At 37.8% G+C, this 10827-nt stretch overlaps 1 protein-coding gene across 1 annotated transcript; it reads left to right on the forward strand.

Annotated features, from left to right (window-relative positions):
- Positions 1-4369: 4369 nt before the first annotated feature.
- On the forward strand, positions 4370-9584 carry setmar (SET domain and mariner transposase fusion gene). Its single transcript, XM_026305878.1, has 4 exons — positions 4370-4501; positions 6164-6908; positions 7389-7441; positions 8158-9584. Exons 1-4 carry the CDS (start codon positions 4391-4393, stop codon positions 8197-8199), a joined length of 951 nt encoding a protein of 316 aa, XP_026161663.1. The 5' UTR covers positions 4370-4390; the 3' UTR covers positions 8200-9584.
- Positions 9585-10827: the final 1243 nt, after the last annotated feature.

Genomic DNA, 10827 nt, shown 5'->3' on the forward strand with positions numbered 1-10827 from the left:
TATATCAACTTGATTTACTCATTTATTTAGCTATTACATTGTTTAATGAAATGTTCCTATTACAACAAGCAAGCTGTTTTTTTCTGGGTATTTCAGTAAATTGAAGTGAATTGGAGTTTGATTTAGATTTTCATGAAATATAATTAGTCTCAAAACCATAAAATAAATAATATCTTTTTGTCATTAAGTTAAGAGGTGATGAAACAAATCAGATGTCTGCATGTCTGCTTCCTATTATTAATTTATTAATTTAAGTAATGTGACCTGGTTTGCAACTATACAAAACTAGAATGATATGATATGTTCACTAATAAATGTATTCACACCTAGTGTGAATGTATGTCTACAGCATAAAAATACGAATACTTGGTTACATTAAAAATGTGGATTTTTATTCCACACTTCATCATTTTTAGATTGTAACACTAGTATTTCTAAAATATTTAAGATTAGGTTACACTTAGTAATAATGTGACACATTCTGATAAATCAACCTTACAGCTGTGTGCAAACGCATCAAGAAATGCTGGGTCTACAGCTGTGCTCATAAATTGACATACCCCTGGCTAAATTTGAGAAATATTGGCCATTTGTTGGAAAACATAACTGAACATGCTTGTGCTTGTTCCCACACCTCATTAATGCGTGGCCATGAGGTCCTATCTTGTTCCCATGCATGGTCAATGTAGTATCTTGTGGCCACACATTGATAATTAATAAATCTGTCACCCCTTAATTTTGATTTCATTTCAAATTTAGTTTGATTTGATTTGATTTTAATTCATTTTTCAAATGAAAAAAAGTGAAGATATTTTAGCCTAGTTCTTGTTGGTGACATTTTAGTCTAATTTTTCCCTGCATTTTTAATATATTAGCATTTTAATCCATCTTTGTTGGGTACAGTTACCACTGCAACATGTGTTGAGACCCAGTGTCATTGCAGAGCAGCTGGATTCATTCACATTTTGACTAAAATCCTGTTTGTTCACTGTTGTTTGTTGTGGACTGTTGGATAAGGCTGAAACAGGTGTAGTTCTTTAGTGAGCATCTAGAGGAAAGTTTAAATGGGTGACTGCTGACATGGGAAATATGAATTCCCTTTGACACATACAATATCCCTGTTAGAGCCATGAACACTTTTACACACTTGAAGACAATTTAATACAATGACTCCTACAGCCACGAAGCTGACAGATTATACAATATAAAGTATTATTATTACTGAAAATGTCTACCTTTACAAAAACATACAAATAATTTTAATTCACCTGATACTGAGTTTAACTTAGTTTTGCGTTAACATAATGATTAATGTACTTAATTTAATAAAATATCAAATTCAAAGTGTTTGTAACAGTAAGAAATTGTAGATTAATATTTTCTTTAATAAATGTCACATGTTGCTTGATTTTGTAACTTCTTTGATTAGAGCATCTAAAAGCAACACAAAGGACTGGTGCTTAATACTTTTTGAACTGAGCAGAACGGGCAGATTACCCTAGGAAACATGGCAGCAAGTGAGATGCCCCCCATTGTGGCAATTAAGTGTATATGGTATATTTAGTAACATACCAGCTACAGCTAATATCTGTTAATCAAGTACATTAGTTGCTCGGGACCAAACACAGACTGCAGATACATTCGGAGTTTTGTTTATCTGTGCACAGACTAACTTGTCTCTTTTCTATCAAAACTCATTCATTTTTCAAAGTCAGAGAGAAGAGCTAAATATATCGCTTGCCCCGGGAGGCCAATGAACCCCCTTGACTCCTCGCTTAATTGCTTAGCAAAATCTTGTCATGTGAGTGAATCACACTTTCGCTGCAGTTGCCTGGCAGCAGAAGAAGGCACCCAGAGTCTCGTGGGATGACTGCTGCAGGGTGCACAAATGCAGGCTGAAGTCATCCTGCTGTCAATTGTGTTATCACCCAAAAAGTTTGAATGCAGCAAAAGTTTGTGTGTTTGCTAAACTGTACAGACGTTTCATTATTTCATTTGTTTTTGTTTTTTTTTATTTCTAATCACATTGATTTTAAAATACAGTTCTCCTTGTGACTAATTCAAACATGTCTGCTTCCTTTGATGAACTCAGACCAGTCAGAAAAAGCCCCATGAAACCTCTGGGGTCAACTCATCATAATCATGACTACTCAAGCTGACAAAGCCAGATGAGGAAAACCTTTGAAATATCCTTTGTTCTTCACTGTCAGACCAGAGAAGAGTGTATCCACTAGGCCATGGTGCAGCTTTCCTCACAAGCTGAGAGAAGCATCACAGCCAATTTGAGGCCAAGTCAATCAACACAGTTGCAGAGGGAGTCCTGGGCTGTTGTTGATAATCTCCCCAGAGAACGTGCTCCATCACGGCTCTGCTTCATTAACTCTCCACCCAATTGTAGCCCAGGCCTCACAGTTCAGCTCAGTGTTGATGTGTGTGTGTTCTCATTAAAGTCAAAGGATCCGTGACAAAGGTGCCCCTTAAAGACACCCAACAGCCTATCTCAGCTACACCAAGGGAAGCTGTGTCCGCCAACCCAATGAAAACCACAATGTCAGAGTCATTTTAGGTAAAAAGGCTCCTTTAAAGGCTACAAGAGAACAAATTTCAAATATGGAGTCATCGGAATTAGTATTGTTGGATTAATTAGAGCCTTCAGTTAACACAACGATATGTGGGAGGAATTCTAGAAAGTTGCTTGGCACTTTATTAAATGTTAATTTATTAACATATAAAAATAACTTACCACCTGATTTTTTGTAAATTTGGTGTATAATTATCATAGATATATCTTTTTGGTTTTTATCAGGAATTCTCCATTAGGAGCCTGTGGGTATATGTTGTGGAGTTTACTGTCTTTTTAGTTCCTTCTTGACAGGCGCCCACATTTGAAAATGGTGTTATTTTTAGCCATGCTAGCAGCATGGCTCCAGGGATGGCAATGTTCATCTGTCTGCCTACAGTTGGCCTGTCTGCCATATTTGCAGACTAAAATACTGCAACACCTGTTGGATTGGTTGCTACGGCATTATACGCAGATTATCATTATCCCCAGAGGATGGATTCAAATGACTTTGGTGATTCCCTGGCTTTATGTTAAATAATGTCATTTATTTAAACCCTCACACATGATACAATTCACAGGTGATGAACTAAACACAATTTGCCTGTTTATACAAATTAACAATCACTTTTATAAAGGCGGACTTACAGTTAATACAGAATGTATTAACATTCTTCATAACAAGTGAAGCCATGTTTGAAGACCTGTCATGTATGTCTGAATGCTTTCATCTCTGAAAAGCTGATTGTTGAGCACAACACAGCAGCTGAGTCATCAAGCATGTTTTCTTTTCAGCATTAACCTCCCTTGTTGTCATATCAGTCAAACTGTCAATCAGTTTGTTGTCAAATACTTGTAGCAGTTCACTTCCAACATTTCAACTTGTGATTGCAATCTGAAATCTAGATGCAGGACCAGCAACTGACAATGCTAATTTTGCCCAAGGACAAAGATGAAGGCTGATTCTCAAAGGAAAATCCACAGTCACTTGTGTGTAGCGTGGAAATGCCAGTTGACAGTGTGACCTCTGCCATCTGTCACAAACAGTCACCAGAGAATAAACCACTGCATATCAATTACACAAGACAACAACATGACACCAGTCAAAGGTTAGAGATGAAAACTCTACAGAAGTTTGTAATTACTAATCCTTATCCTGTTTAGTTGTGTATTCATTACAGTCTGAAAACAAAGCTGGTACAGCTACTGTTGTTTTGATGGCAACCCACCATGTCACTTAAATCATCTGACATATTTAATTATTTTTAATGCAGTTTACCACCGTTTGGCATGATGTTCCATCTTAGCCCTTGAGAACCTGTTTTTCTTCATGCGTCTTGCTCACTGTAGACTGAAAAGAGAAGCTCTAGCGTTTGTGTTAGCGAAGCTTGCCATCTGCAGGCGATATAACATTACTACAGATCTGTCTGAATCTACACCACAGGATACTGTACTACCTGTGCTGCTCAGGGATGATAATGATGGATAATTACTGAGCAAAAAAAGAAAGGAAAAAAAAAAGAAAAGACATTTTTAAACAAATGTGACTACCTTACACAAACACAATATAAAAGGATTTGAGACTGAGACTCCATTTATTGTTTCTATTTGCTCCGGTTTTGCCTTCATAGTGATGCAACAAACAATTACCCCATGCTGTGCTGTGTTCTGTCCTGACTATGGCCAGACAGCCAAACCACCATCAATGTTTAACACAGTATTGTGATAACACTAACAGGTCGCTAGAGGGAGCTAGCCTCTTATTACACTACCGGAAGATGCAGCCGCGAGTTTGTATACATCCCGTCTGCTCCTCTGTAGGAAAGAAACATGACTGTGGCTGTCGGTGGAAGGCGCGGGGTGGATTTGTCTAATGGCCTGGAGAATATTCCTGTTTTAATAGAGAGGAGCCCAGATGAGCCAACATGTCCTGAATTTCAGGTAGCGTCTGGTTGCATTTCTCCCTGCACTTCACAGCCGACTCATAAATGTTGTTAGTTTTAGCCAAGCACTGACGTTTTGGTACTTAAAGCTGGTGTTTACAGTCGAAGTTTAGGTTAGTTGTTATTGAAGTGTCGACACTGTGACGTCATGTTAGATATAACACATACATAAAAGATGTTAACTGATAAGAGTGAAGCTGCTGAATGACATAAACACAGATATCTGTTAAATTACTAATGCAACAATTCAACTTTTCTCTCTCCTATGGGTCTCTGTTGCCACAGACATAATGAGTGCTGTAAGCATTGATTACCAGCTGAGAGTCAACCATCTAGAGTTGACATTAATGTGCTTTGGGAATGGATGGGCACATATGTCCAGAGCCTCACTGCACTGTGCCTGCCATTGATCTTGACATGTTAATGAAGATAGATGCTAAAAGTTGACTGATACTGGATCATTTCAGACAAATATCAATATCATTATTTTAATGAGTTGTGACCACATGTGTAGCAACTGGAGGGAGATTTGTAACAGTTTATTATTTGCTGTAAATAAATTTGTCAGAGCTCTTCAGTGGACAAGATATGTAAAAGCAGCAGTATTTATAGCTCAGATCCAATTTCTTGGTATCTATCAGCTGACATCTACACTGATACCAATAGATAAGATAAGAATTATAAAGAAGAACCTGTATTTGTCCCACAGCAGGGAAATTCACGTTGTCACAGCAGCAATTAAGGCCCAAGGAAAAAATAAGGGCACAATAGAAAAAATTTAAAACAAGGTATTTACAATAAAAATATATTAAAAATGGGAAAAAAAATATATGTAAAAAGTGGAATCGCACAATATTGTTCTCTATGTGCAGTAAGCTCATATCTGCTGATAAATCGACTGGGCTGGTTTATCACATTTTTGTAGAAATAAAAAAAAATATTAAAATTTACTCGAACAGTGAAAAAAAAAAAAAAAACCTGTTCAAGAGTCAATATTAAGTTTGTGCTTCCCAAAATGATTTTAATTGCACAGCACCACACCACATACTGTACTCTTATGCAGTATGTTTAGGGATGGCACTGCAATAAGTCTTAGTTGACATGTGATTGGAAAACCCCCAAAAATCTATAAAAACTGGTGGTTAATATCAGCTATCAAATGAAACACATAGTTTTACCAGCAGATGGCAGTAAATCATTATGGCTATGGCCACATCATCTCATTCCAGCACAGGAAATCCAAAAATAACTGCATCTGTTAAACCAGAGGAGCTGTCCTACTTTACACTTCTTGCTCCTGATGCTATAGAAGGACTTTTTAACTACATTATAATGCAACCTGTTTTTTTTTCTTATTGACATGTAGGTAATAATGCAGAATCGCTAAATGTGTTAAAGCTATATAGTTGTTTTCTTTAAATGTGTTAATTTTGTGTTTTATCAATGAATGTTTTGTATATTGCTGGAAAAATTACTGAAACATTTTATTCATCATAAGGCATCAACTTCAGCTAGTGGATTAACAAGTTCTAAGCTTTTGTTTGAATATTTTCAAGAATTCTGGATATTTTGGTCTAATTAGCTTAATTACTGTGTATTGGTTTTGTTGTTTGGTTTATTTTTTCATGGTCCGTGATGCCTTTTTGTTGTCATTTTTCAGTACTCTCCAGATAATGTTCAGGGACCAGGATGCACTGTTGACCCAAGTGAAATCACTGTTCCTGGATGCTCCTGCATTACCCAATCCTGTTTCACTGAGAGCTGCTCCTGCCTGCAGGCTCATGGACGGGCATATAACAACACCCGCATACTGCTGGACCTCCACAAAACAAACACTGGTTACTGCTCACCTGTGTTTGAGTGTAATGCCCTTTGCAGCTGTGGTGACACTTGCTCTAATCGTGTTGTCCAAAGAGGGCTAAGACTCAGACTGGAGGTTTTCAGCACCTGGAACAGGGGCTGGGGAGTAAGGACACTAGAGCCGATCAAATGTGGGAAGTTTGTGTGTGAATATGCAGGGGAAGTGATTGGCTTTGAGGAAGCCAGACGCAGACAGCTTGCTCAGATGACAGGGCAAAATAATTACATCATTGCTGTAAGGGAGCATGCAGGTACAGACTCTGTCACTGAGACATTTGTGGACCCAGCTGTAGTGGGAAATGTAGGCCGCTTTCTCAACCACTCCTGCCTGCCCAACCTATTCATGCTGCCAGTCCGAGTGCACTCTGTGGTTCCAAGACTGGCACTGTTTGCTGGACGGGACATTGATGTATTAGAAGAACTGACGTTTGACTACTCAGGAGGATACAGTAATCAACCTTCTGTAGAGCTGCTGTCCACACGAAGTGATGCCGCCATACAGGCCAGTAGGACAGATGGACTCCAGAGGAAAGCGTGCCACTGTGGTACTAAAAACTGCAGGCAGTTTCTTCCACTGGATTTATCTATTCTCAACTGAAATAATAATGTTTTTTTTCTGAATATCAAATAAGAGTTACTTAATGTTAGGGGAAAGTTGTTACCTTTGACTCCTGAATTTATTTTAAAATAACATCTGTGAAACTACATCATGCTCTATTTTCAGTTTCTTAAAATTTGGTTAATTCATCCACTCATTAGAACAAGACAATATCACATGTTGGTGGCTTGATCAACACAATCAGCTGTATGAGTCATGACTATACCTGTCATTGTTTCCTGTTTAGTCCCCCCAGTGTCTTAATGTTTTCTCCCACTCATTATAAAATGATGCAATGAGAGCTACATCTCCAGGCAACGAAAAGGAACTTTTATTTTTCTAAGAGTAAACCTAATAACATTCCTGTGTGTTCCTACACTTCCTACACAATCCATTTTGTTGGTCAAGGGGTGCATGTTCTTTATAGGAAGTGTCCCACTGGGTTTACAGTCTCACAGCTGTCATCTTGTCCTGGAACACGTAAGTCCTTTTTCTCACACAGCAATTGAATCTTGAAGGAGTGGCAGAATCAGTTGCATTGGCAGACAGGGAATGAATGTTGTTTAATCAGTTTTCTTTTAATAGCTGTGTAGGCTACATGTCTTTGCACTCTTATTGATGCCAAAGCTTTTGCTAGAGAAGACATTGTCATTACAAAAATCAAAACTCATATATAAAGTAGTAATTGTCATGTGTGTCCATCAACCTGAAATTTTGTGTTCATACGGTGTAGCCTCCCTTTGCAGATATTCTCAGTTTCTCATCACTCGCAAATCACAAGAGAGGTGGGACCAATTAAAAAGGGCCATGGGGTACTTTTTATATAGAAACCAGCTTTATTCCCCTGTCAAAGGAGGGGCAAAGCAGTCCCACTTTAGTGTGACCATTCTGAAATCAGGACCTTCTCCTCTCAATCTGCCCCATTTCTAGTCTAGACCTGCTTTCATCTTATTAATATCCACATCTGGGTTAATTAGGATGGAGACCGTGTTTCATCAAGAAATGGGACCAGAACTTCAGCCGGAGAGGCTCAGAAAGAAAACGAGAGACAAAATGTTGAGGAAGTTTGGGGGGGGGGGGTCTTGAAGTCCTGTGTTCATCAGATGCTGCTGTCAAGTTGATTAGTTTTTGTGTTACCCAGTGGCGAGGTGAATCGCACCAGATGTTGTACTGACCTATATTTTCTCCTCTGTCAGGGCTACCTGGGATTCTTTTTGTGGGCACTTCTCTGCACCTGATGTGATCTACACAGAGGAGCTAAAATCTTTCACAAAGTTAAAGGAATGTTTTGATATTTTGGGAAATACGGTTGTTCACTTTTTTTTTGCTAAAGCACAAGATTGATACCAACTTCATATCTGTACATACATGTTAAATGTGAGCTGTAGCCAGTAGCCATTTAGCTTCTCATAAAGACAGGAAAAAGTGGTGAATGGTATTAGCCTTCTGACAAAACACCAAACTTTCCTTAAAATGCTGAACTTTAAACTTCTTTAAATTCCTGCAGTCGCTGTTGAGTGTGAAAAAATAGTGACATCTGTGAGGTGCATGATGCCTTCAGTCTAACAGATACACTATCCAAAGAAGCAAAAAGAAAAAAAACAGAGCTTTTACAATATATAGTAAGGTACAATTTACTGCTAGAAATCCTGTATAGATATGTTTTGGAAAGTGGATTGATTTTTTCTGTGTTCATTGCCCTGAAGAAAACTAGGACAGAGAATACAGTATGCAGAGAAAAAATAGCAAGGCACTTCTCAAGGCACTTCTCAAAACCAAACGATAGAAATGTATAGAAAAATCGGGGTCAATCCACCCTCACCTAAATCAAATGTGCAGCAGTTTGGTATTTTACTATTTGCTGCCTTTCAAGTTGAAGATAAAGCTGTTAATCATTTCAATCATTGGCCCTCTTTGTTGTGCCTTTGTGATAAAACAGATTCCACTGTCCTTCCAATAAATCTACTACAAGTATATAAGAAAAACAGTCTCTTCAAATACATGACTCATGTCATTTTTGAGTCAGATCTCACTGGCATCACTATGGTAACTGGGTATGTGTACAGGAGGTGATGTGGTTGGTTTGGAGGTGCATGGAGGCTGTTCTCTTATCCTCACTGTTGAAGAGCTAGGCTGCAGACGGTCACTTAGCAACCACCATTTAATTACATGAAGTGAATTTCCCCACCAAACCCCGTCCACAGAAAAACACGCCAAAGATGCCTTGTGATGAATGGGACTATTAGTTAGGACTATCATTATGAGATTTAGAATAGTATCAGACTGCATGTGAATACATTTCTAAAGTACAGTAGATGTTTATTTGTTATCATTGTATCATTGATTGTATTGCACTTGTTAATTTTGCATAGTGGGAGCTATAACTAACAGTGCAATGTGATATCTCACACCAAAGTGGTCATAGCCGATGAGCAACACTGTATAATGAAACGTGTTCAGTTATTATGAAACACTTCACCTAGCTTTTTGAATTACTGTATACTTAACTTATGGTTGCTTCATCAAGCTAAAGTTAGGAATCTCTCAATAGTTTTTGGGGCATAACTGAAATGATTTAATCAGTTCCAAGACTTTATGACTAATCTGTACTGTGTGTGATTTAGCATGGCACACATAAGCATTTCAGGTGTGTTATTACAAAAGTAAATCGATGTGTAAATATATTTAATCAGCTCCTTTTTAAATTGCTCCAGCCAGGTTGCCTAATAATGTGTTTAAATTTTGCCTTTTTGCATAAAATATAAAAATAATAAGCAGTTTAGTAGTTTGCATAGTTTAGCATAAAGATTGACAACAGAGTGAAACATCAATCCAGGCTCAGTCCAAAGGTGTCAAAATCTGTCTGCCAGCTCATTAGTTATCTCCTAATATATTTTAAAAAAATAAATAAATATGACTTACAGTATGACGGCTATTTCTTAGCCAGAAACAGTTTGCCAGAGGTGATTATAAGGTTGCAGGTCCCACTGAGAAAAAAAAAATCAATTAAATCAATGAGGTAACACATTCTTTAAGTGAATTTTCTTGCTTAGACAACGTGGGTGTGGGTTACCTGGCTATTAGCTTGAGCTACAAATTCTATACAGCTATGACAACAGCTATGGTATCTGTCTTCGTATCAAGCTCTGGTGAAAAAAACAAATAAAAAGACTATTCTTTTGAAAATTAGTCAAGACTGAAGGAAAAAAAAACTATGTTATGTTAACCTGTTATTACCACTTAAAGGTTACACAAAGGTTACTGTAGTCCTGCTTTAAGAACAGATTTACAGGTGCCCTCTCTGTTGCAGCCCCACTTTGATTTAGGCCAAAAAGACTTTAATTTAAATATGTTGTCATGGGTGCTTGAAAGGACAAAAAGTACAGAGACATATTAAACTTATGAGAGCCATGCTTCACATTGATAAAGTAGTAACATACTATTTTAAAAGTGGAGCACCCCTCTGATGAGAGAGCAGATGTCCTTGCCTTGAATCCTGCAGCCAAAGCAAGAAAAAAAGAAAAACAGCAACTATCTGCTAGGCCTCAGTTGGAAAAAGCTTTTCAAAGTCCAAGTTGAAACATTTTCTTCAATTTGTGATATTGGTGGCTGCCAGTACATGTTGCAGTCAGACAATCCCGTAAATTAACCTTTTAAATAGATCATTTTTGTGTTAATGTATGAACAAACATGGTGCTGAATTAGACCCCTAGAGGATGGATGGAGGGATGGATGAAGCAAGTTGTATTTTGCAGCTTCACTTCACTGTTAAAGGAAGGGGATGTCAATGGGGTATTCACACTGGCTCCTCCCATCACAGATGTTAAGTTAAATTTGGCCCAGAACACCTGCAGTGGGTTCAGCAG

Source organism: Mastacembelus armatus, chromosome 5, assembly GCF_900324485.2.
Source record: "Mastacembelus armatus chromosome 5, fMasArm1.2, whole genome shotgun sequence".
Lineage (NCBI taxonomy): Eukaryota > Metazoa > Chordata > Actinopteri > Synbranchiformes > Mastacembelidae > Mastacembelus > Mastacembelus armatus.